This window comes from Necator americanus, chromosome II (assembly GCF_031761385.1).
Source record: "Necator americanus strain Aroian chromosome II, whole genome shotgun sequence".
Classification (NCBI taxonomy): domain Eukaryota; kingdom Metazoa; phylum Nematoda; class Chromadorea; order Rhabditida; family Ancylostomatidae; genus Necator; species Necator americanus.
Window position 1 is genome coordinate 36,970,531 of NC_087372.1, and position 27,903 is coordinate 36,998,433.

Sequence of the window (27,903 nt, forward strand, 5' to 3'; positions counted from 1 at the left end):
AAAGGCCCGTATAGGAACAAATTAAGAAGACTAGGAGGAAAATTCCTAAGATCTACGGGGAATCCGAACATTTTGAAGCGCTATGAAACCTCGTATTAACTCAATTCGAATCTGTAAATACGCGTAATCTCGTACTTTCTCATGCACTCGGCAGAAAAGCCAACAGTAAATGCACGTTTGTCGAAAATAAGTGTAAAAACGCTTTGTGATGTGAGAATCGCGCCGTTTTTTTCTTTCTTTGCGAAGACGTAGGCCGCGGCACTTCACTCCCGGCTTTTCCACGCTAGAGATTCAAACGCGACCACTATGGGTCCATGCGATTCTTTTTATTTATTTATTTATTCATTCATTCATTCACTCATTCATTCATTCATTCATTCATTCATTCATTCATTCATTCATTCATTCATTCACTCATTTATTTCCTTCCATTTATTCAAACAATTAACTGCATTTAAGCTCCATTAACGAACAAAGAAAAGAAAGAAGAGAAAAAATAAAGAAAAGAAAAAAGAAAACTAATATTAGTGGAAAAAGTCATTCAAATCTTAAGCTTGTAAGTTTTCTGACGCTTGACGCTGAGCTTTTCTGAGCTTGAGCTGACGACAGAAATTTTCAGGAAAGGAAAAAGAGAGTGAGAAGGAGACTGAAATAAAAAGAAGAAAAAAACTCTGGTTAGGTTAATTAACGGTTTTACTAATCCGTAGAGGGTAAAATAAATAAAATAAAAATGAATATCTATCTAACTATTTTCTATAAAAAGAAAATAAGAGAACGACTGTGGAAACAGTGATTTCGAACACTTTTTGCAGTGCAGAACAATATACAAAGAATAAGCGGCATGTAGATCGGAAGAAAATCACAAATTTTACGGTACTCCTATGAGAAGAGGCAAAGAAAATTCTACATATATTTCAAAATAAAAAAAAAAACAAGTAAACCGTCAAAAACTCAAAAAAAATCCTTGGGTGACAATATTCTCGTGAAGAAGGAGAATACGTGAAAAAGAAGGTTTCCCATTTACCAAATTATTATAAGCTGAAAATTTCGGATTGGCTCGATGAAAATTCCAAGGAAAATCCCTATGAATCCGCAAAGACAGAGTAATTCGTCGTCTCCTATACAGATATCCAAAACAAAAACCAAGAATAACCCAAAAAAAGTGGTTTCCATTCAGAACTCGGGCCAGTTACGCATAAGTAATGAAATATGGAAGCAGAAAAACATACTGAGTCTTCCTGGAAGAGCTCTCGTAACGACTACGGGTAAACAAATGGTTGTTTGTTTTTTAATGAAAGAGAAGAACTGCGTAAGCAATCAGCCGCTTATGCAGAGTAAACAAAATTGCAAAATATATAGGACGCTGACGATGGCAGGTTTTTAAAGCATATTTTCCAAAAATCCTTATTTTTCGAGTTTCCTACAAAGGAAAAAATGTAACTGTGAAGTGTAAAATTTGAAAAAAAAAATGTAACAAAATTGCAGAGAACCCTGGCGATGGCAGTTTTTTTTTTTTGAAAAATTTTCCAAAACGCAAATTTCTCCAGCTTCATTGCCAAGAAAAAAAGTAATTGTAAAATGTAAAGTGTAGAAAAAACAAAACAAAAACACAAATTTTGAGGCAGATCTCTCAGTTGGAAAATTTCGGGAAAAAATTAAAACAACTGAAAAAAAAACTGACTCGACTATTCAGTTTTTGAGAAATTTTTCGAATGAGGAGGTAAAGGCCTCAAAATATGCGGTTAACCCATTGAGAAGCGCACTTTTTTGCGTTTCTAGCAACTTCAACGAGCTATATTTGAACAAGGAAATAATAATATTAAATAATAAACCCATTGAATATAAAAAAAAATCCAAGAAGAAATTAGAAAATTATAAAAAAAAATAACCGTTATCCCTCAAAATATACAGTTAAACTTTCAACGACAGCGCTCTTTTTTGATTTTTGATTTCTGCGCCCACGAATATTTACGAGAACATATTTGAACAAGGAAATAAGGAAAATAAATAATAATAAACCCATTAAGGGCATTCCAATTTCAATGTAAAATTAGAAAATCGTGAAAAAAAATAACCGCTAAGATACAAATACATAGAACCCTGATGATGGCAAGTTTTTAAAGCATATTTTCCAGAATGCTTTTTTTTCGAGTTCATTGTAGAGGAAAAAATCTACAAAAAATAAATAAAATAAAATAAAATAAATAATTGTAATTCTATTGTGCGACTGTGCGTTGAGGCGGGCTGCAGTTAGAGGTTATGTAGATATATCAAAGGATCAGATATACACTAGCTGTTGGAGTAGGAAAAACTTGTGTGTGTGGAAAATCCACAGCAATTCGAATTTTTCAGAAATGCGCAGCTGGAAGGGAATGAGCTGGGTGACGGTAGTGGGGGTAGGGGGCAGAGCGCGATTGCAATCGAAACGAGCAGCAGCAGCACGTCGTGGGAAAGCTGATCCATGATGGGCTCGTTGTGTTTCGGCGCTGAGCGCGGAGAGCTGGAGCTGGAGCTGGAGCTGGCTGGCGCCTGTACAAACATTCGTCGAGATGATGGTGCTGGTGGTGCTGTGGGCTGTGGGCTGATTCGTGATGACAACCACAGCTCTGAACTGAACGCTTTCAATTAAAGCGCTCAACGTAAGGATCTTATTTCATGGAATGGAACAATCTCGACGCAATGCTCTTCCAATTATTACTCCACTATAGTATTGGGTGAAGAAATATGAGATTCAAACGGGAAATCTCGAAATTTCCCCTTGAAACCCCTGAAATTTCTTCCACAGATCCTTTAAACACTGTGAAAATTGACCCCCTAACCAACCTTAATGGTAGTGCAATGTCCTTTAAGGATAGCGATTTTTTCTCGCTCAGGGAAAAAAGACCCCACTCTCCATAGAGCATCCATTTTTCGGGGAAAAAGCTCTGATTTTTAGAGGATTTTTCTGAGAAAAAAAGCTAAAAGTTAAAGCTTCAAAAGCTAGGATAAAATTGCTAGGAGAAAGTTCTAAGAGAAAAAAATTCGGAAAAAATAATTCCTAAACAATATTCATTTATTTGAGTAATTTCCATGATTAGATTCTCTTGGATTATGCTTGTTTTTTTCCATCAAATGTTCTACGGTTTCTGAGTACCGTTTATACTTTCTACCATCTACTTTTGATCTCTAATTCGCTCGCTCTCTTGCTTAAGCAGCGCACTTTCACGATTAACTAATATCGGAGATGAACGACGAAAATTCTTGTTTTTCTTTAATCTCCAGAAGTAAAAATAAATGAAAAGATCCAAACTTTTCGAATTTCATCTCTGAAAGCGAATTTTCTGTTATTACCTGTAGCGAAGTAGCCAAATTTTTATTTTATTACTTTATTTTTTTACTCTACTTTTTTGTCCTTGTTTAGAAAACATCATAAATCATTCTTAAAAAATCTATTATTAACAGTTTAAAATTTAAAAAGTTCAAAATTACTATTTAAAAAATGTTTAAAATTTATTAAAATTTATCAAAACTTTTAACTATAGATAAGACTTAGGCACGGCAAGGCAAGCAGCCAAATTCAGCTAAGATGGAAATTTTCTTGGAAGACTAGTAAACGTATATTAGTAATAATAATGATAATATAATATATAATGATAGTAATCAAATAATAATATAATAAAGAGAGTATGAGCGGATGAATGCTCAAATAGCTCAAAAATCCCTTCGAATGGTCGAGTAATCCGAAAAGACGGGGACTAAAACCATCAGAATATTCGAAATTCGAATAAAATTCGAATATCATACCGTATGCCAGGAATAATATACATACACGAGTATATATACCAAGGAACTTAAAACAACATAAATTACGAGAGAGATGTTTGCTCGTAGATCTTTCTTTTTGACCTTCGATGAAACCGGTGCGATTCCAGATGAATGGAGGTCATTTGGATCTGCCCGAAACTCAAGAAAATCACCTCATTAAACGAGTTCTAAAGATCGGATGACATACGAACTGGTGCCGTTCGCGCTCGGGAACTTTACTGACGCCGTGCGAAATTCCCAGTATGCACTAAAATCCGAAATTCCCCCGGTGACCTCTCGCGGACAGACCTTCCGATCAATATCGATGTTATGTACGGTTCTTGTGGCCACACAGGTGCTCATAGGTTTTTAATTACATTTTTCAAATTACAATTTAATTACACTACATATTTAATTACAAAACTACATATTAATTACATATTAATTTAATTATACAATTCTTGTTAGAAAACATATAAAATATTTATATTTTTCAAGTTTCAAGGACGTTCAGTTTGAAAAAAGAAGATCAACTGAGATCAGGTCAGAATAGAATTGTTAATATTTTTCGGGAGAGGACTGCGGAATTGCAGGAAAAAAGCCCTAAACATCTTAAGGACGAAAAAGATGGGAGAGAAGAGGAGAAAAGGAAGTCGGAAACAAATCATAACACTGAAAAAACTTAGAGTAAACAACAAAAAAACAAAAATTCTATTTTCCTAAATATTTCGCGAATGATAGCGCACGGATCGGTGCAGAGTCAATCAGTGGAACGGTCACCTATCCTTCCTCATGCGCCCAACTCTGTTATGACCGTTCCACTGATTGACTCTGCACCGATCCGTGCGCTGTTATCCACGAAATATTTGGGAAAGTAGAATTTTTTTTTGTTTTTTTTTATTGTTTACTCCAGGTTTTTTCTATTATGTTTTATTCCCGACTTCCTTTTCTCCTCCCTCTCCCATCTTTTTCTTCCTTAAGATGTTGAGGGCATTTTTCCTGCAATTCCGTAGTCTCTCTCACTTTGTTGTTAGTAACTCATTAACTCAGTACAATACATAGGTAATTATTAAATATTATTGATTTCATATTTATTTTTTTTACAAATGTTGAAATAATTTCATATTACGCAGGTTTTTTTATTGATTTGCTTGAGCTGAGCTGAGCTGGCCAAGATTAGTATTGTTCACAGATCAATAACAGATCAAGTAAATCATTTTTCTTTTTTGGAAAAAAAACACCTAACAGAAGCAGGTAAACAAAAGCAAAAGTACGTATTCAACGTCTCAAAACTCAACCATTATCGAACACGGGGAAACGTATCTAAAAATAATTCGGACCATAATTCAGACCGGACGATAATCTTGGTCTCATTTCAGCTCAAACAAATCAATGAAAAAAAACTGCGTAATATAAAATTATTTCAACTTAATAATAATAATAATAATAATAATTTAAACCTACTATTGCCGAATTACCGTCGAGTGATCGATACGCTGGAATTTTCCGAGAAGAATTCTATTGCAGCTGCGTAAACGCTGTGCGGCTTGTCGTCAGCACACAATGAAGCTGTCAGTTACAGAAGTGGGTGAAGGCGTTGTGAACGTGGCCGTGGCGCCGCCGGGACTACGCCGCCGGAGCGGACACAAATTTGAAGCGCCGTAAAAGGAGGGATGCGACGAGCGGACTACGACCGGCGGACGCAACCATTTACATCCATACTCTTCGACGACGCATCCACCCACCCCACCCCATCCCATCCCACCACGAAAACTCTGGCGAGTTACGAAAAGTTGATGGAGTCCGGTTGATGACTGTCGGGTGCGGAGAGCAGAAAAAAAATCGAATTGTCGTTGCCATCTTAGCACACGTTACGTTTACTTTACGAATTTGTTTCACTCGGAAGGAAACTTTGAGGGAAATGCGAGGAGGAAAAGAAAATTGTTTCACTTTAGTTTTAGCTTTTAGAACTAGTGATGTTACAACGGAAATGTTTCCCCCGCTTCTTCAAATGGTTTCTAATGGAATTTCCAGACAGTCACTTTCCGTCATACACACATGAGAATTTCTCAGAAAATAAATACACACTCAGAGTAGAGCTTCCAAAAATTTTTGTTTCTTTTCAACGTCTTGTCCTCGCTTGGATAATGACATTAATCCAAGAAGCAATTCAAAAAAAAAAAGTATTTTGGTATTTGTGGGTTTGTAATGTTACTGTATGTTACTGTAGAACACCGCCACTATTTTACTAACTTTTGTTTCAAAATCCATCGCAAACCACTCGGATTCTTCAGAATGGGAAAAATTAAATTTTAAAAATATCCCTCAGAAGCTATTAAGCTCCTGATTTCAAATATACCTCAAGAATTTTGTTTAGACAAATGTATGGACGAATGTAAGCAAAATTTCCCCAAACTTCGTTAATTACTTTCTTAAGTCCGCAATCCTTCCATTAGCATATCCATCGGATAAATCTATGTGGAAGGAAGAGGGGCGTAGGCGGATTTTGAACACTGAACACTATCTACTACCGTATTTGTTGTAGAAATATTACATTGTCATTTGAAAGAATCCTGAGAAAAACCAATAAATTAAATCAATCAATAAATAAATAATAACGAACAACTAAATAATAATTATAATAAAAATAAAGAAAAACCTCTTAGTTCTTACTGTACGATTGGCAATCTATAATTTAAAAAAACGAAAAAATATACAAATATGTATAAAATTTATAAAATATATAAAACTTTATAAAATATAAAACTTTTCTCGTAATAATGCATTTACAAAAAATTAGCTTAATGAACACAAAAATATACTGACGCCAAAGAAAAATACTACAAAATACAATACAAAATTAATTAAAATTACTAAATTAGTTTACAATAAATACAAAAAGATAGCGGCGGAACTACCGCAGCATTGGCAGAATTTTCGCAAGTACGAGGACTTTGCCGTACCGGACACATTCTCAGCCTCATTGCGGACTCCTTTGGCAGAAATTTCTCGCCTAATAAACCAAGAATTACAGCAGCAGAAAAACCGTAGGCACTACGTTGGTACTAAATTCTAAATGGCTAATCTAAGCACTATTATGTTGGAATCTAATGGGGCATGCGGAAATGTACGACGGTAACGACGGCAGAAGAATGTGTTCGTGTGGTACGGATAATGAGTGTACTTGTTTTGTTCCGATCCGAAAAACAAGAGGAAGAACCGATACGAGTAGTTTTTTTTTTGCTACAACAGTTAATTTTTATGATTTTTAAGCTTAGAATGGCGGTGCATAATTTTTAATTTTATACTGTTCTGTTGCGTAAGAAACGTTTCTCAACAAAAATTGTTATTATTATATTACATTATATTATATTATTATATTAAGCTTGCAAGAGAAGAATCTAACAAAATCAATGAAAATAATGCAGAAAAAAACTAAAATTCGATAAGTGATGAGCCGCGAGGAACTGCGTCAGGAAAATGAGATCATGAAAGTGATTGGTGACAACCGAATCGATTCGCATTCACAGATCATAAAATTATCTTCCGCCTTGAAAGTTCAGAACAAATAGCCTACGTTAAACGAAAAGAAATGAGGTCCAAGGAATAGCAGAGGACCATGGAAATTTCGAGAATCTCGTTAAAATTCGCTAAAAAGAACATCAAATCTATATAATTCCCTTCTATTTATGTATTTATCTATTTTATGTACTGCTAAACCCTCCAGAAAAAAACGCATTTCAAATTTATTACTTAGTATCTATTTTTATATATTTGTTTATTTTGTAGATATATAAATTTATTTCTTTGCTATGATAATTTTATATTATAGTGTTAGAAATCGAATCAAACCAATTCAGACTGATGAACTGAGTGTGGAATTTTTCACAAGGAACAAAAAATCTCAATGTATTATAATAACATGTTGCGTTGGATTACATATAACACAAAAATGGGACGGCCGGCAGAAATTTCTCACGAATAAATGGTGAAAGAGAAAGAGTATGACCAACAGAGAGAATAGAAAATATCTAGGAGGATGAGTAAAGAATCAACAAGGAGAGAATTTTCAGAACTTTGAAAAATTTGTTCAAAAAAAAAAAGATGCTAATCCTTCTGTGGAGCAGGTAGAGGTTACCAAGGTGCAGGGTAGAGCTATTAAGAAGCGGTGTGAAGCTGCAACGATCAGGACCCTGCCTTGTTTGCATTGGTCTTAGAGTATCGACGACGACATTTACGCTAAAGCTACTAAGGTGTAAGGTAGATTGACCCCATCCTTCCTCTTCACATCCAGAGACATTTAACGCCAGAAAAACAAAGTAAAGGTAAAATTGTATGGCGAAAAGCGAAGGAAACAGTTTGAGAGATGAGATATTTGGAATTTTTCAAGCTATTAAAAACAAATCTCACGTAGAAATCTTATCACCTTATGCTTTATCACTGTTCTAAAGGGAGATAAACACAGTATATCCTTGATCTCATGCTTCTACAATTCTCACTAAGGTACTAAGGGTCACTTCTTTCACACTAGATCATTCCAATAAACGCAACCATAAGCTATCGAAGCTCAACAGTGAGAAAAATTCAATTAAAGGAGGTAACAAAAAGTAAAAGTAACCTTTTAAAAAGTACCATTGGGATTCCTCACCTTCTTTTAAGCTTAAGATTGATTGAGTGACTAAAAAAATAAACTTAAGAATTTGGAAATTTTATTGAGGAGAACCCTTTCACAAAAGTGTGGAACCACTCAGAAATCCATGAAAACGTGAAGCACAGCTCTATATGTCCACCAGTTATCATTCGCTATAATTGAGACTAAGTTTATAAGTAATGTTCGTATTTTCAAGGATCGATTACCAAAATTTCCTACGCATAAAAAATTCCGATGAAAAAAAAATACCGATGTTTCTCCAGAAAAAAGATCTTATAGATAATTTTTGTACTTTTAACGTCAATTTACTAGAATTAGTAAAAAAAAAGATTAATTAGTAAAAAGAATTAGTAAAAAAAAAGAAAAATTCCGATATTTTTCCAGAACAATCACTCACGCTATTCGTAACTAAGCCTAATTCTCATGATTCAAATTCACCACCGAAACGAACATGTCATGGATAACATTTTATGGACTCCGTCGCGGTTTCTTATCAAAGCAAACAGATCTCGGCTGTGAACGACCTTCTATCAATGGAATAATGTCGTAATATTTAGCTGCTCATGAGAATGTCAACAATGAATCGCATCCTCCTAACTACGTAAACATAAACTAAAACCGTCAAATGATTGCCACGTTAATCTGACATTTTCTAGCCTGGATATGACAAATTCCTGAACAAATAACAGCAATGGTGTCATTTCAAGGAAAAAAAAGAAAACAGAACCTCTCGAGCAGTTAAGTTTAATATTTTTCTAATCTAGTTGGGTGGAACTGATAGCAGTACAATCCAGAATATTACGAGATATGGACGGTCGACGTGGAGCTGCCTAAGATTAACAGTAACTATGACCCAGTTTCGATTCGGTGACCTATGGCTAAATGCTGGCGTGGAATATCGAAAGCAGCAGCAAGACAAGGCAGATTAAATTGTAAAGGATTGAAATAAATGTAAATAAATAAATGTAGGATGATTTTTTTGGAATTAAACAAAAATAAATAAGTAAGTACGACAAAAAAAAACATAAATAATAATAATAAATATGAATAAAAATAAATAATAATAATAAATATGCTACAGGGAATCGAAATGCTGGATGAACTGTTCGGCTACTAAATAAGTGGACGAGTGAATGAATGAATGAATGAATGAATGAATGAGTGGAAGGGGCGTACAGAGTGAATTTCCTGAGGATTTAAGCAGATGATCTGTAAATAGCTACACAAGTAGTTGAGTTATTCGCTTTTTTTAGCTAAAACTCCATGCGAGTCCAAATCTTTGCGCTTACGAGAGCAAAAAACAAGGAAGAACTTATAGATGTATCAGAAGAAAAAGAAGAAAAATGAAATATTCGAAAAATGGTACGGTAAGGAATGAATGGTATGAAAAATACGTCAATGAAAAAATAAGAAATCCTCTCCCGGTAGCACCAAAGCACCTAACTCAACCCACCTCGATCCTAACCGCCACCTCTACCGTACCGCTCCGAGCGCAACCGCTTGCGTAACTCCATAGAGCTCCATTCATATCGTTTTGACCCGACTATACAGTATGTATTTATATGTATTCCCTTCCTTTCAGGATCATTATTTACAAATAGCTGTTTGAAAGACATGTCGTCATATGAGTAAGTCTTTTTTTTTTCTTCTAAGTATATCAGCCAATACAAAGTGATTTGCAAGTGATCAATAATATTTACTCATCTCATCATCACAAATACACAGGCACAATTGAATTGAATCGAATATGAACATTAGTCCTCTATGTACTCTCTTTACTAATAAAATCTACATTCAAATCCACTAAACAAAGAACTATTTGAGCTTCTTTTTGTAAGTAAATTTCAATAACCAAACGACTGTAAACCCATCCGCACCATCGTTGACAAAAATGATAAGGAAAAAGGTTACGACAAGTAAATTACAGAAGAACAGAAAAAAATATAGAGCAAGTGAAATATTTGTTATGCATGACGTTAAGGCACCCAAAAAATTTGAAGCATTTTTAAAAAGTGATGATAACCAGCTCAAAACAAAAAAAAATGGAAAAACATACACACATATGAACAAACAAAGCTGCAATAATTTAACATATATGCATATACTATATTAATATGCTAAAATTCTAGCAAATTGCACACTCTTAAAAAGCCATTCGAATGGGGTTAGTCATTTTCAACAGCTTCTAACTGTTCCAGGTCGCTTGGGTCCAGTTTGGGGATTGGCTTTCCTAAAGATGGTAACAGAACTAATACAGTAAACAGTCACAAATAGACGTATTCGTTTAAAAAGTAGCCAAAAGTTGTGAGTACTGTTGTGAGAAATACTATAGTAAGAAAGGAAAAAAATTAAATCTTCAACAGAAAACAAACCGAAGAAAGCTTCAATTTTCTTGATGATCGCTAGCGCTTCGCGACTGTCCACAAAGTTGATCGCTATGCCTGCTTTTCCAAATCGTCCAGTACTAGAAAAAAGAACATATTTTTTTACAAAAGAAAAAAAACAGCAAAAGAATGCAAAAGCAAAATTTTCAGATTTGTAAGTAGAAAATGTTCGAACTATCAATATTATATAATAAATTTGTCAGTGTTTTAACCCACTGCGACAAATTAAAAAACAAACAAACAAACAAACGACAAAAGATAAATATCCCTCACGCAGAACCGCCCCAAATCACACAATAATCACAATCAATAGTGGCTTTTTTGCAAAAAGTTGAGAAAATTAATGTGCGAGAGAAAGATAATTTGATCGTACCTTAAAAAACCTTTAAAAAAAGAGGAAAATCAATACACTGAAGGGAAATACTAATAATCGATGCTGATATCAAGCACTCACCGTCCAATGCGATGAAGATATGTGTCATAATCAGGTTCTGTTGGATTTTCATACAACAAAGGAGGGTCGTAGTTAATCACAATGGTTACTTGGGATACGTCGATACCTGTAATAGAGAACTAATCAACTGTGTAAAATCTCCGGCATTGATCAATCCGCTTGGGATGCTCCAATGCATTCGACTTCAATTCAGAATCGTTTGAGGATTACGAACGCGTGTGCAGTCTTACAATGTGACCTGCGGGGCTAGTCAATGTATCAAGTCAGTGTTTTTATCCTCCCACACAGGTCTGGTTCCAATTTATCGAACCTGCAAGGATTAATGGCTTGGTTGGCACTAAGGCGTTTTCAAATCAAGATTTTAGCTTTTTCTTCTGGAAAATCTCTTCTGTTGTTTCTTCCAAACCATTACATTACAAACTGACCAAATATTTTGAAACTACCAATGTATTTTGTTTGATTCGAAGCTTCCTTTCTATTTAAATTTCTTTCTTTTCTATTCTATTTCTAATTTCTTTCCTTTCTATTCTATTTAAATTCGTCAAATTCGTTTGTTTTCTCATTAAATCAGTGAAGTTTCGAAAAAAAGAGATACATGAAACAGATTTGAGAAAGACCAACAAAATGAATATGGAAAGAAAATATATACAAATCAGTAGGACATGTCAACTCCTTTATTCGACAAAAAAAAATGATTTAAAAAAAACAGAAATGTATAAAACGATCCAACCAAATATGCTAGGCTGCTTTTCAAATTAGACTTATTTCATCAATAAATATATCGACGTTGTTAATTCGGAACCAGTTAGTAGGTCCTGAGCTTTTTGACGCTGAGTAAACACTTCGATAGCTAGCTATCACTCATTAAGAGGTCGTATAGCATTACTTAGCGGCCCAGTTCATACAACCTAATCCGTTAAGTAAACTAAGCTCAACGTTTGGACAGTTGTGTGATATAATGCTCATCTACTGCTGGGGACCCTGACTTAATATGAAAGGTCCATAGAAGGGAAAAGCTTATGCTATATATTCCATGCATGCAGTAACCGCGAGGAAACACTTAGCAAAAAAAAAGGAGAAAAGAATTTGAGATCGGAGGAATATTTTTGAAAAAAAGACAATCACTACCCTTTTAAAGGCGCATAAAAATGACGGGGAATAAAGCGCTTACCTCTAGCACAAACGTTTGTCGTAATGAGCACCTTAAAAATGCCTTCCTTAAACTGTTCTATCGAAGCTGCACGTTCTTCCACAGACATTTCACCGTGTAAAACGCCCACCTAAGTAGTAAATACAAATCACCCTTTTCATCAATTCAATCACGCACCAAATCTTGACAGCAATCAAACCATCCCCTACTAACCAGATGTCCTTTTTCGATCATTCTCTCCGCTAACCATGAAGCACTCCTTCTTGTATGTGTGAATATTACACAAGAGGCAATCGTTAGACCGCTGTACAACTCAACAACGGCCTAAAATAAGAAAAAAAAGTTGAAATCCTTTTCACATGCCGCTTTATCTGCAGACTCATCAAGCAGTCTCCCTCTCTCCCTAACATAAGTCACAGAAACCTGTTCTCTCATCGACAGAAAAAAACCTTTCTAAGATAAAATTTGCTTAACAGATGAGATATTACACCAAATCTTATGAAAAACGCTAGCAAAACTCTTACCTGGTACTTAGCATCGCGTCCAGGACATTCCACAAAGTATTGTTTAATGTTTGGCAAGGATTGGTCCTCCCGTTTTAATCTGAATACTTAAAATTCGCCAGTGGTCTCAGTGTAAATTGATTTCATTCAGAAAATCAATATTTAAAAGGGCAGTACTTTACGCAAACTTGATATAAGCGTTCAAATAGTTATTTACAGTGACACCAATCATGTAAGGTCAAGTATGTAGCAGAATAGTCGAACAATGTGCACTACCAGTCACCCACAGAGAAAAATCAACAAACTCGGTTATGCTAACAATCCTACGAAAAAAAAATTAAGATACTATGAATAGCTCCTGTCCTAACTGGAAAGGGGGCTGCTCCCAGCAAAGAATTAAAAGTAATCAATTAATCAATATGTAGCATTGATATAAGATATCTATACATGAAATTGAAGGTGAAACCTTTAAAATAGATCCAGAGATTCGAAATACCCAAAAGAAGAGGGAAAAGAAGAGAAAGACGTCGGTTTAAAAGAAGGAGCTCCTTAAAATTAGAGCAATTTTTCCATCCGTAGGAAGCGATGGCGTTTAACTCTCCTACTCCCTACTTATCTACTTCAGTGCCGAACGATCTCCATAAGACTTACGACCGTAGTGATAAAATAAAATTTTGAAAAAAAAGGCTGCAATGCGTCTTTTCTGCATGTGTAATTACACATGCGGTCGAATAATTCACTCGTTTTTTTTTTCTTTCAAATATCCCAGATGGCTCTCTTCCGCTGATATATGGACATTACTTCACACTCTTCACTCAGCAAGCAGTTAACACATACCATAACCATAGGTTCATAAACACGTTGTTTACTTATTTTTGCTCTCAAGATACTTCCAGGGAGTTCGATTCCCCAGAATAACATTGATTTGAACTGTCCAGAGACAGTTGAAACATTTACCAGACATTACCAATTACTAACCTAACAGTTCTTTTTTCCTTTCGCCTTCTATACTCCGAATTTCAGCGAGCAAAAACTGTTGTACTACAACAATTTCCCTTTCTAAACAATACGAATAGCTTTTAGGTCGGATATATTTCCTTACGGATACTATGTGTTGTGTTCAGAAAATTACTACTCATAAGACCGAACAAATATATCTTTGCGTCATTTGGTAACCGCTACGGTCATTTGACGCCAGCCATCTCATTGTCGTGTTTTTCGATACCAGTAATTATGTGTTGTCTTCTATCAACAGCAACTAATTGGATCATTTGGCGTAGCCGCAATGAAAACACAACGTACAAATATTCCAGGATTCCAGTCTTGCAGGTCTGGGGTTGAAAATATTATTACTGTCATATTTATTTGCTATGAACCGAAAGAAGATATCCTTCAGTGAATGATTTCCAAAGTGACAGTGTGGCTTCTTTGATAAGTTAAAGGCGGCAAAATTTCCGAGACCTTAGCGTTTTGCACCAAAAAAGAGGACTCAAGTTCGGCTTTTGACTTTTGAGTATCGAAATGACACTAGAGAGGTTATGATAATTCGAAGAAGTCCTGGTCCTCACTGGCTATTTCCAATCAACAAAGGCCCTATACGGAAAGCAGGTGCGTAGAAAGCACAACACGCCATCAAGTATCGCAAACACAACGCCGTGCTTTTTCGTTGTCTATACCTTAACTAATTTAGTTAACTGAAATAGCGAATTAATCCTTAAAGGAAATAGAGAGATAGACAGTTTGAAAAAATTAGGCCCAATAGATGTCCTTTTCTTTTTCCGCAAGACATTTATCGCCTTTTATTTCAACGAAATAGAAACAAAACTCATTCAAACCTCGCAAACTCTCTATTTACAATACTGTAATATGAGTATGTGTCAAGAATGACCTACTTATCATATAGCCAGCTATTCTGCTGTACTGTCAGGATTGCGCAAGTCAGCAAATCTAACCTCGATTACGGTGCTTACGGTGTTAGCGGATTAACGCACCTGCCCATCTAAAAGATGATGGACACTCATTAAAGTCTAAACCAAAGCCGCTAACCAGTCAAAAAACGAACAGATGATCTATGCGAATAAATATGGGGATGTAAATTCTCTTCCAGAAACTCTTACTGCTATTCAAATTCAAACATGGAACAAAATGCGCTTCTTGGTAATCAACTCTACGTAACACCTGGTGAAATAGGACTCTGCTGACCTCAGACGAGATAATGAGTCCGGCATCAAAGGTTCGACGTATAATCGACGATTAACTTCACAATAGTGCAAAAAACGTACAAATAGGTCCTCACTAATAGGGTGGATTATGTGAAAAAAGTGGGGATTTTCACATAAACACAAAAACAACTAGTACATGAAAATACAAGAAAAATAACTCCTGAATGCAAGGAAATGTAAGGGGAAGAAAATGAAAGAATGAAAATGAAAAGACAACTCAACGGGAGTAAAACTAGGTAGTAAAAATTGTTATTGATGCATGAAACTGTAGTAAATTTACAGGTAAACGTCAACTTACGTGACTGTCACTGCATTTTTAATAAGTTGCATAGCAAATTTGACAACATCTTCTCCATAGGTAGCTGAGAAGAGCATTGTCTGAACCACCGGTGAGGCTTCTTCTATGATACTGAAAAAAATTATGCTTACTACTCTGCATATGATCTCCACTTGTGTAAAAGGAAGAATGAATAATGAAATCGAAGAATGATGAATGAAGGAAAAGCAGGGAAGAATAATGAAAAATCTAAAAATAGTTTCTGCTTTTTTAACGATGAATGGATGTTTGCATTAAGGATATCACTCATAATTTATAAAAAAAAAACTTCACTGACACATTTTACTTCATGAAATTAACATCAAATGGTGTGCAATCCCAGCAGATAAGAGCTCATTTCGCATTAATATTCAATCGATAAATTCGACTAGACTATTTAAAAATTTAATGTCTCGAACTATATATATTAAATACATATATTAAACTACATATATTAAACTGTATTGATGGAATAAGTATATAGAAAATATGTTTTGTGTGTTTTCATTAATGCTCATCACAATAAGACAATAAAAATTAACAAACATTATGAAAAAATGTGGCAGCATGTTGTCCAAATCTGTAAGCAATCATTAAGTCGGCTAAACATTTAGTGCTAAATTATCTATAATGATGAGTTAAATACGCTTCTAACAACATCACATTTTTGTAACAAATGTAATAAATCAATCGATTCGGTGCAGTTGCCTCATGCATCGCACCTCAATAAGTCAATCGATCTGGCAATAATGTTCTTTGACCTGCCTCTTATCGCTATATAATCTCGTATAATGATAGAGACATAAAAGTGGGGACTTTTCGAAAAATCTAATAACCCTGCGAACGTCTAGCGCGACTGGTTGCATTGTCGAAAAATGCTTCTTGAAATCACTGCTTCTGAGAACAAGCATTGATGACATAAATGGATTGAAGTAAAAAAAAAAAGTCGAGAGTTTCTCTCTCGCTTTATTCTGATAGTTTTCCTTCAGGGTTCTTATCTAGTGCACCCTTCAGACTATTTCCTCTCAATTCCATACTTCACCAGTTTTCCAAATTTATAGACATTTCTGTATAAATGGAAACATCGCGATAGCAATTAGATCGAATCCATAGTGCGACCTACAGGTGAACATTTGAGTTGAACACAAGTTTCAAATCAAGATCGCGTTTGGAGTGCCTTGTCCTAGTGAAGTGTTTGCATTCAGATAGAACAAACAATAAGTAAGAAACTAACCAGAATGTTTTATCTTTACAACCTGACACATTACACATTAAAGTCAGACTGAGTTGTGTCATCGATAATTAATCGTGAATAACTCAGAAACTCCCTCAGATTTTTTTTTACCTTATAAAGAAGACAGCCATGAATCCACAAGAATTAGGTATGACAGAAATAGATAGTCTATAGAGTTCAGAGAATATTCAAATACAATACCTACTGATTTCCATCATAAAAACCCCCTTCTAAATGGGATGACATTGATGACCATAGAAAAATAATTGCTATTTGCATTTCAATCGTCACAAAAGAAATCATCTGTTGCCTGCGGATCACACAAGAACTTTCCATAACAAACTATTTCACTGCACTTCTTTCTCCATATCACAATTTGCACAGCAACTCTCAAACAATTCAAATGAACAACAGCTGCTCAACCTACATGAAAGAATTCGCTAAAAACACATATGCTATATCACAAATAGAAATAGGACAACTTGCATTTATCGGAGAAAAGAGGAAAACAAATAATGTAAAGCATTTTTCATTACATTCCGTTGTGTAACTGGTCATATTCTTCACCTTCAAAAAGTTTTCAAATGAAGAAATGTTAAACTTCGCTAATAGCTACCATCACTAACAATCGTTCACAAAATTTTCTGCCTCACTCAGTCCAAGTTCATCGGAGCAAGAGAGTAAATTGGAGCCTCGTCGGACCATTAGTTGCCGAGAGAGAGGGAGAGGGAAACATGTAGTTTGACGTGTCTGTTACCCTTATCCCGAGAATATTTGTTCAGGGTCGTTCCGGTTATAAAGAATAACAGTCCTTTCTACATGTTATGCAACAATTTAAAGGCAAAGACTTTCAAGGATGCTGACAGCAGCACGCTCCAATAATCTATTTACAGAGAAAAAAGAACATGCTGGTCGGCATACTTACAACAATTATAAATAAGTAAATAAAGATATTTTTGAAAAGAAACTGACATAAAACCGAAAAAAAAGAACAATAAGAATAGATAATTTAATGAAACACAACTTACTTGTATATCTGTGTACTTTGTTGAGTGTAGCCTGCTTGATTAATCATGACATCAGCTTCATCAAGAACAAGACAACGTATATGGGAAGCGTCCAAGCAGTTATACTTTGTAAGGTAATCCACTAACTAAAAATAACTCTTTGAAATTAGGGAATTGAGAAGATCAATCCCTCAAAATACAATGAAAATGTAATAAAGCAGGTGGAAACAGACAACTCACCTTTCCCGGTGTGCCAATGATTATTTGCTCAGTAATAGGAGCTGATGCTAAAAACAAAGTGTTGTAATACATTATTGACAGATACATTAGGAAAAATAAACAAACAACGGCATACGTTTTACCCCTCTGACTGCGTAATGCACGGCAACATCTGGCATAAACTGAGCCATCTTTGCAACAACATCACCTATAATGAATAGATTGGGAGAAAAAAGCAAAAGACCAAGGTAAGAAATTTTCTGGACGAAAATTCAGCTCGAACTGCCATACTTCTCGAATGGAATAACACAAATAATTGGAATAATTCGCTCAATACAAAAGCAAAGTTTGTACGCGAAGCAAGGAACTACTGAGAACGAATAAACAACATTAGACTTGATTCCAGCAGTGACTTTGACAAAAAAAAAACACACACAGAGCCCTTCATAACAAATCCAAAGACCCTCTTAAACACCTAGTCGTCAGTCTTTTGGTAACTTCCTTCCAAGCGCTAATGGAACGAGCTGGTTTCGATAGCAAATCTGGTTACAATGTCTGGCCATTTCGGTGCAATCAATTTTACTATTCACATAAATACAAAGAGATGAGAAGAAAAATGAGAAATTATTTTAGCCAGTGCTGCCTCCTGATCTTCAGTCGTCAGTTAATTCAACTTTTACCTGTACATCAATGATAGTGGACGCACAAGATCATTTTTCTGTAGGAATGTTTTAGAAAAAGGCAACCGGATTGAAGGAAAGAAGGAAAAGAAGGAAAATCGTTGAAATAACAAAGGTGGAAAATACAAAAGAAACAAAGAATGACAATTGAAAAAGTTTCACTTACTTTGCACTTGTAATTTATTTCAACTACAAAAATTTATCTTAATGATAATGATGCTATAATCGCTACTTCAAAGAATAATAATCACTTACCAATCTGAATGGCTAACTCATACGTTGGTGCTAGACAGAGACATTGTGGATATTTATTTGATGGGTCTACACGTGACAACATCGTCAGAACAAAAGTTGCCGTTTTTCCAGTTCCAGATTGAGACTGCGCAATTATGTTAGTTGGCCTTAAATAGGAAGATAAACCGAAATGAACAGGAGATGTTTATGGAGCCGCTGGGACTCATTTTACTAGAAGTACGAGTAATACGAGAGTTAAAAACTATAGCATAATCAAAACAAAGGTAATGAAAACAAGAACATTCCAATACTCACGGTTCCATAATTAGTAACGGTAATGCAAACTCTTGAATTTTCGACGGTTGTGTGAATCCTAACAAATTCAGAGCCTCAAGCAATTCTGGCCGTCTATAAATCAGATCTTTAAGGAATGCAACACACTACTATTATGTTTATATTTACAATTGATGGTGAGGACAGGTCAATCAGATGTGAAAGAATGGCAAATAAAAATCGAAGCCATAAAAGGGCACCATCAAAGTATAAATGCTAGATCAACAAAAAGCAAACATACAGTCTGAGATCACGGAAGCTTCGTATGGAATGTAACGGTGATCGTGGATCGTTTCTATCCAACGACACATCTATCCCACTATTTTGCATTAAGTCTACTTTCTTGTGAAGAAATTTATTAAGAAGGGCCACTTCTTCGGGTCCCATAGCTGAAAGTAGCTGGAGAAGTGAACAAAATTTGATTATTGGAAATATTAACTTACGCTTCTCCATCATGTCGGCACCGGGCGGTGAAGGCTTCGGTGCAACATACTTGTATGGATTATTCTAAAACAAACTGTCTTGAACACGTCATTTCAAGCAATTTTAACTGTAGGAAGGCTGATGAATGAAAAAGTAACATAATCAAATCACATTTTACGCTTTTCTTCCCCCAAATTAACAAGAAATATAAGAAAACAAACCCAGAATCATTGAAAATAGATAGCCACATTAGATGCCTACTCACTACTTAGGAGAAACATTGCGAGGAAAGCAGAATATTTTAGCCAGAGAATATTGTGCTTTCCTTCGCTATCCAAAAATATTTCAACAGGAAACAAACCCCTGGTTGAATTTGGTACTGGAATGCTGGTATCCCTCCCCTTCCCCGGAAGCCACCACCGACAGTGAAAGCTGAATAATTTGTAATAGACTTATGAGAGTAAAATTTATTGAGGAAAATCGAATAATTATATACCTTGTCCTCGGCCATAAGATGGAAGAGGCTGAGGCGTCATTGCGTAAGAATACCCGTATCCACCGTTCATGTTAGCGTTAGCGTACACTGATATGGAATATAATAGAAGGGAATGAATAGATGCGGATAATAGACACAGTGGGAGGTGTGAATCACAACATTTGTGTAATGCTTACAGATACCATATACATCCATGACGTTACATGGTGGAAACGATTAATTAAAAGCTAGAAAGAGATAGAAGTTAGATCGAACTGAAAGTTACAATTCACAGTTCGCCACCTCGTTTATATTTTTGTTTATACAGTTGCGAAGAGCGAAATGAATAGATGAAAAAAAGTAAAGAGCGAAAAACATACCAGCTTTCGATGCGCCAAATGTGTGTTGTGGAGGCGGTGCTCCATTAAAGCTTGACACCGGTCCCTTATACCCTGAATGTATAGGCGTTGAAAAATTTTCTTATAAATGAATTCCCTCCTCAATTTAACCTCTACTGAGTGCGCGTGTTCACTCACACCCTACAAATGCACGGTTAGCTAACTTTTGCGTTTCTGAACCAGGGATACAAATTGTATACTTAGAGATTTGCTTCCTAATCATCGTTATTGGAAACTGAACATCGGTTAATCCACATTTATTAGATTTCTGAGAGAAAAAAGAGGATTGTCATGATTCAGAAAGACCAGCGATACGTTTTCTGCGTCAACTAGAACCCCAAATCTGAAAACGCGGACAGTACCAAGTTCAGTAAAGTCACTCTCAATCATAGATGCGATAGTCGGAGCCGGTGCTCTGAACCCCTTCACTTTTGGACGGTTGGCGAAAGGACCCCCTCACTTGAGCTGCACCCTATGAGCTAAACCCCCTTCACCTGAGGAGGATCCGGCTTCTCCCTATCGCACCTATGCTTTTAATAGCAAATATTAGCGTTCATTAAAGCGCAGCTCACATGAAAAGTTGTAAAATAACATAAACGGAGTACAAGGATCTGGAATCGCTTAGACTACTCTTTACTTTTTCGTTCGATCGTTTCTACTTTCCTTTGAGGAAATAGATCAGCTGAATTACACAGCAAGGTATAACCATACAATGCGTTCTTCTGTGCGTCTAATCCATATAAAAGTTTCTCCATAACTAATTGATCACATTTTTGGATCCATCACAAAAGTCTTCCAATTCCTAAGCTCTTAACATTAAGTGTTTGTGGATAAAGCAGAATTCTTTGAAATGCACTCCTCTGCGACAATGGTCTTGTGTTTTCGAGAGGTTTCAGTGAATTATCTCTGGGTTTGACAGTACCAAGTGCCCGGAAAAACTAAGAACAAGGTCTAAACTTGAGTCACGCATCTTAAAGAAGAGATATCATTTAGTGAGTCACATTCGGAGTATGGGAATTCCCATTAAACATAAGAATCCTTAAATATGAACTATAGTGTATTGTATGACGATAGAATTATAGAATGGATCTTAAATGTTTCGACAGATCTTGCAGAAAAGGACGCGTATAAACTTGAAAAGACTCATAAAGGGTGTATATAAATTAAAATCTTGCGATTTCGCCCACCCACACAAAAAAGAACGAGAAAATGAAACACTGCTACCCGCATACCTCAAAAATCCCGCAGATAGCTCATTAAAACATACTCTTGAAAGCTGAAATGAAAGATCCTTCTAAAATCGAAAATAAGAAGGATGGACGAGGCCACTACGGCTTGTAAACGTATATGACGACTGAAACTATGAATTTCGTAAAAGTAACAGAGGCCCAATACTTGAAAACACTCGCTAACCTTAAAAGCTTAACTCGAAAATAATAAAATGTGAAAAGAAAAGGTCAAAGTGTGAAATACATGATGACTCCCGGATTCCTACAGAAGTATGCTCAATGTTTCGATTGTGAATGAATTATCAGCAGAAGAGCACCTTCATTCACATAATGGAGGGCTCAGAATTAATGGAATCACCAACTGACAAACATATATGGATTTAGTAGAGTAACGACAAAGGTTCCACTGAAAACAACTCTCTGTAATCGCTTACTTTTGTGAAAGGGCGAAATAGATATCGTAACGTAATCTTCCTTTGTCGAAACAAGAACAACACAAAAAAGCGAAAAACTTCGCTACAAATTTGTCGTTGAACAGATTAAAAAAGAAAAAAGAACAAAGGTGCGATAGTACACACAAATACGCAAGAAAAGGGCACCATATCTAGCGTTTCTTATTATCTTGATAGCGTTCCAAGCATTCCTTTGTTTAGCACTTTAATTGGCAAAAGATGTTGTTGAACAGTTAACACCCAATCGAACTAACAGAGGGAATCCACACAGCAGCGGAAGCATTTGACGCGGCTGGGATTGATAACAGCTTCGAATTCTTTTTTCGATGCAGGATACTCGCCAGAAATCAATCGTTCCCATAACAATGCGATACCGCTGCACAATCACACAAAACCAATCCAAATTTTAAAAGGCTGCTGAGTAACATCAGCAGATTTCTGGGTCATATTACAATTAGTGTGCAAATTTCATAATATTGACAAGATGAACTGTGGATGACTTCGCGATTTTCAACGCTTATGACGTGAAATATTTTAAAACTAAGAAGGGAAACCAAGATGGTTGCCATAAACCCGCAAATTTTAACCTCTGACGCATCTTTACTCTTGCAAGGATCATCATAACTTCTGAAGAGCAATGACTCGCCACTTTCAAGAGGTAACGGAGGTGCTAATTTTCGTTCAATGAAAACAGTCACGTTAGGTGTGTGGTACAGGAAAAGATTAAGTAATACATGAGACTGAACAGCTTTCCAAATTTCATCATGGTTTCTAAGTTCAAACACCGGTTACTATTCGTAAATACATCATTCATTCTACGCTATCCACTAGTCTACTAAAGCAAACTATTTTATTAGAAATGAGTACGATTATGCTATTTATAAAGCAGTTTTAATTTCAAATCACCCCCAATTCGTCAATTTGCTTGATGAAAGAACCGATCCAACACAGTTGAATTCCCAACAGTGTGACTCATCCCTATACATAAAATGTTGATGTATCGGCAATGAACCATCGAACACCCCTAATCCACTTGTTGACAAGCAGTGATTGAAAAATAAAATGAAATATGTATGAGCATAAACGGATTAACCCACCGTGAATAGAAACCGAATTGCTACCGCCGCGAAACGACATTGAGCCAGCCTGAACAGTTCAAACGATATGAAATAACAAAAAAATTGGAAAAGTGAGCAATGAATGAATGAGAGGAGAACATAGAAATCAAATCAAATTTTTTTCAAAATCAAAAGAATGAGCATACTGTAAGAACATGTACATCATACAGGGTACATACTAAGACATACCGAGTACACCTATTCCTTCAAATTCGTCACTGTTTCACCACCCGGGCGATGACTGAAGAAAACTATCCCCTCCGAACAAAAGAACTCATCCATCATCGTATAACGTTAGCTGCGAGAACACTTATACTTTTTCTTCTATATTAATTAGCAATTTCAGTAAATAAGATGTATTAATAAGAAGTCCACATTAACGAAAAATACAAAATCGATGCGGTTACAGAAGAAAGGACACGTTTGTATCGAAAATAAAGAGAAAGAAAAACTCTGTATTGTTTTAAACAGGAGATTTAAAGGAACGGGGAACGGAAATCGACGAAAAGAGATCTTAATTGTTTGCTGACAAGCGAAAAGAAACTGTGTCAATTTCTAATCTGTTCTAGTTTTGAATCATTTCATCAACCTTAATATCACCAATTAAAATCAAACATGATTTTATATATGGGTGATTTTAGTACTGGATACCTCAGCTTCACTTCAAATCAAAATTAGTTATGGTTCCCCTGTTTTGTCGCCAAACTGAGTGTCTATTTTCGAATATGCGCTGACATTCATAGTGTTTATATAAGTTCACTCTCAAGAAAAAAAAATTAATGCCATTTGATGGAACTGCAATGAATAAAACAGTCATACACAAAAGAGGCAAAAGCAAAAACAAACTTGGAATGATAGGATGCGAAATATATATATATGTGTTCAGTTCTTTTTTCACTGCGGATTAACCAAACATACGACTGACCTAGTAAAATGGACGGTATGACCGCGGTATGGGGATAGCGAGTTTTGTGCAACCAACCAACCAACGATATTTCACATTGCCACAAATTAGCATTTCGAACGGAATGCTTTTTAATTGAAATTGTCGCGAAATCGTGCCTGGCTGTACAAGTGGTATCAAGAACAAAAGGGGCTAGTGCTAACAATAGTAAAATTGAATCTTTTCAACGCTTGTGGCGTTAGTTAGCCAAAGTTTCATTGATACAAATTTTTTTTTACAACCCTTCTACCTAACTAAAGTACAAACAATGAGAAACGTTTTCGTCAGCTGTTATTACAACATTCTTCTTGAAAGCTTTGAAATAGGTACGGTTTAAAAGCTTTGAAACGCAGGAGAAACCATCAATTTATGAATAGTTTACCGTCTTTAAGTGATTAGAAACGGCAAATGTTAATGTTAACGATTCTGTGGCTCCACAAATAACAAGGTGATAGGTCTATGAAACAACAGTATTTACGTAGCGGCTGTGAAAGCTTAGAAAATAGTTAAGGACAAAAGCAAACGCACGGGACCCCAACGCCGGGACGAACATTTCCCGAAAATTTACGTGAAACATTGTATAACTACCGAGAATGATAGCTTATTACATGTAATAATAACAGTATAATAATTAGATAAAAAGTCACCTTAGTAACTGCTGTGGGACTAGCCGCTGCTTCCGCTTTGATTTGCGCATCGTAGCTGGTCACCCAGTCAGACATCGTTTAAATCGGATAACACTTGAACTTTTGACGCATCCTTAGCAATTTTGAAGGGATAAGAGGTAATTTTTTTTGAAAAAGAAATTTCATAAAACCCCACCAGATGACGCTGATTTCGGGAATGAACGGCGAAGCAATGAATAGAGTATAACGTGAAGGCGAAAAGGACACCACGGCCCCACACTCCGTCCGTCGGTCAATACACACGAGGGTCACGTTCAACGCGATCGGCGGCAATTCGTTACGAAACTGCCAGCCGGATCGTTCGTTGCGATTCGGTCACGTCTATGCAAATAAAGTATTGCACTAGAACGTATCTCCTCTTCCAAGCAACTGAATCGCACCTAACTCGAATGTCCTGCAAAGAATATGCGCACGTGAGCTCACCGTCTCAGGAAAAAAACCGCATTTATTCTTCTTAAAGGATAAAGGATAAAGTGCACAGCGCTGATCAAACCCTATGGAGATGCGCCTACGCGTACGACTTCAACTAAGAATTCGTTTGAGGTTTATGAGCCCTAAAATGACTTGCGCGGGCTAGCCGATGGGCCAACTCAGTGTTTTTATCCTTCCAGACAAGTTTGGCACCAATTTATCGACCTAGGAGGGATAAAAGGCTTGGTTTGCTTTAGTGTGGATTCGAGCCTTCGGTCGATTGTAGCCACAGCGGAACCTCTGATCGACTGCGCTACACCCGTCCTTTATTCTTGTTACATGCATAAAATTATACGAGAAATGTGGAAATTACTAAGGTAAATTTTAGTATTTCAAAAGCTGGTACTAAATAAACACTAAACAGACAAAATAATCGCAAAAAGCCAACACCCATGAAATTTGCATGCAATCCGAAGGACACGGAGACACTCATCTCCGTTTTTTTTTTTTTGTGATACATTGTGATTGTCGCCGATCTTGTCGTGCATTGGAATAACGAGGGCGACTTTGAGGGAGGGGAAAAAACACGAAGGAATCTCGCTTACGATTTGGTCAAAAGCACATTTCCACTTATTTCATAGACACAGCCTTCACTTTTTTTTTACAGAAAATCTTCCCTACTAGACTTATTTTCTATCACATAATGAAACGATTTTATAAGGATACATTATTTGTAGAATGGTTGGCGTGAAAAACACGTGATTTATTTGAGATTCAAATTGGTCTGAAGGATTAAGAAATAGAATTCAGTTCTTGTTGTGGAAGACAGAGCTACTTTTAATTATGAAAACATCTTGAAAATACGAAGAAATGAAAATATGAGAAGTGGAAATTCTCCAAGTAACTGAGCGCAAATCCATTATGATTTGTGCTCGTTTCATATTTGTGTCACCTAGCGACACTAGCGAGTCGTTTATTTAAAAAAAAGTAGAGGTCTGCTATGGAGACCAAAGTAATTAAAGAGTAAGTAGCGGTAAATGTCATCGGAATGCGTATGCATGATTTTTCACAGTGATGACTTGATGCTACGGTCCCGGATTCTTAAAGAAGCCAGCTCAACTCATTTTGAGTGGCCACAATAGTGCTATTCAATAATTTTCTTCCTTTATTATTAAGCAGGGAGTATAAGGCGTAAAAGTATAATGACAGGATTTGGTTACATTGCTTAAAATGATAGCCATGAAGCTCACTAGGACAGCAAGAATGAATACTAGTTCATGTCAGTGTTATTCGCACGAAATCCGCTTGTATCCCGAAATTTGTTTTCACCGGATGAGCTAATAAAATCCCCGGCCTCTCATTTGTCCTCAAAACGACCACAAATCAGAGAATTTGCTAGAAAACGACAAACATGTAAAGATTTCTGCACTATCGGTACACGACTGCGACGCATCCGTTTCACACACTTTCTTTCTGCTTGCCTGGGAACACCATTTCTACCCAAAGTTCATCTAAAGAACGATAGTATGAAGAAACCATGATAGTTGGAACTGTATTGGTGTCGTCTAGTGTAAGAAGCATCTGGACCTGTTTCCCGAATCGATGCATCAAGCAAAAATCACCTATCTCCACATCGACAGCCATATTTCGTAGTTAATGCTCCGAAAGATAAGCGATGTTGCAAATGTAGCACTGCTTTTCTTCGCATCACCAAATTTAGTCCATGTTTTTAGCGTCTTTCTGGAATCTATGATATTTACAAGTATTGTTAGCCCAAATAGTTTCAGTCAGATCAGAACGACATGGAGAGTGGTGCAATTGCGTAGGCGGCGGCGTTTGAACTGCCGCAACGAGAGAAAATGCTTCGAAGCTTGGCTGGAATTATGCTCCCAGATCGATCACAACTGTTTTCGCAACACCAAGTTTCACTTAATTTTCACGTGACTATAATTCACGGAATGGCTTCATAACCTCGTCGATTCCCATAAATGAGCATGCGGAGTACGGTGAATAAGTATTAAGTTGATTAGTACCGCCCTTGTCTACTCCTGGTGGTGTGAAAAGTTATCAGGAAGAAAACAAGGAGCTATAGGCCAACCATTGACGTACAGGCACGGTACGAATGCTGCTGATCATCCGATTTACGGATCACAACAACGAACTTTTCCTCCTGGCAACTTTTCACGCCACCAGGAGTAGTCAAGGGCGGTACTACTCAACCTTATACTTATTCACCTGAGCTATGTGAACCTTCCCGTATACCATGGGCTAACATGGTAGTAATATACGAAGCAGAGTCAAGACGACATGAATCAGGGTGCAGTTGCGTGAACGGTTTCGTTCGAAGCGGAGCAGTGGAGCGCAGCGGTTAAGATCGAATGAAGACGCCTGCTTCCACCGCTCATCGCTGCAATTCGTGATGGTCCCACCTCGATTCCAACCGTTTCATGTCGTTTTAACCTGACTATACTGCAGTAAATGAAGCAACAATTCAGTTAGTGCAGTATAGTCGTAAGAGAAACATAGGGGGTCTACTGGGAATAAGGAAAGCTGAGAACAAGTAGCGTTAATTTAGAAAAAAAAAGAATTTTGACAAAT

The 27,903-nt window shown here is 36.3% G+C and overlaps 2 protein-coding genes across 2 annotated transcripts; one reads left to right on the forward strand and one right to left on the reverse strand.

Moving 5' to 3' along the window:
* Nucleotides 1-2,461: 2,461 nt before the first annotated feature.
* RB195_020630 (uncharacterized protein) lies at nucleotides 2,462-10,185 on the forward strand (the record flags this gene model as incomplete). Its single annotated transcript, XM_064189005.1, has 2 exons — nucleotides 2,462-2,576; nucleotides 10,088-10,185. 2 exons carry the CDS (start codon nucleotides 2,462-2,464, stop codon nucleotides 10,183-10,185), a joined length of 213 nt encoding a protein of 70 aa, XP_064044886.1.
* Nucleotides 10,186-10,599: 414 nt separating this feature from the next.
* RB195_020631 (uncharacterized protein) lies at nucleotides 10,600-24,930 on the reverse strand (the record flags this gene model as incomplete). The annotated part of the gene is made up of 19 exons (XM_064189006.1): nucleotides 10,600-10,664; nucleotides 10,807-10,898; nucleotides 11,273-11,378; nucleotides 12,444-12,552; nucleotides 12,636-12,746; nucleotides 12,947-13,025; nucleotides 15,446-15,556; nucleotides 17,726-17,850; nucleotides 17,945-17,991; nucleotides 18,060-18,131; nucleotides 18,859-19,004; nucleotides 19,153-19,245; nucleotides 19,412-19,559; nucleotides 19,614-19,677; nucleotides 19,955-20,025; nucleotides 20,090-20,176; nucleotides 20,449-20,520; nucleotides 23,245-23,293; nucleotides 24,856-24,930. 19 exons carry the CDS (start codon nucleotides 24,928-24,930, stop codon nucleotides 10,600-10,602), a joined length of 1,722 nt encoding a protein of 573 aa, XP_064044887.1.
* Nucleotides 24,931-27,903: the final 2,973 nt, after the last annotated feature.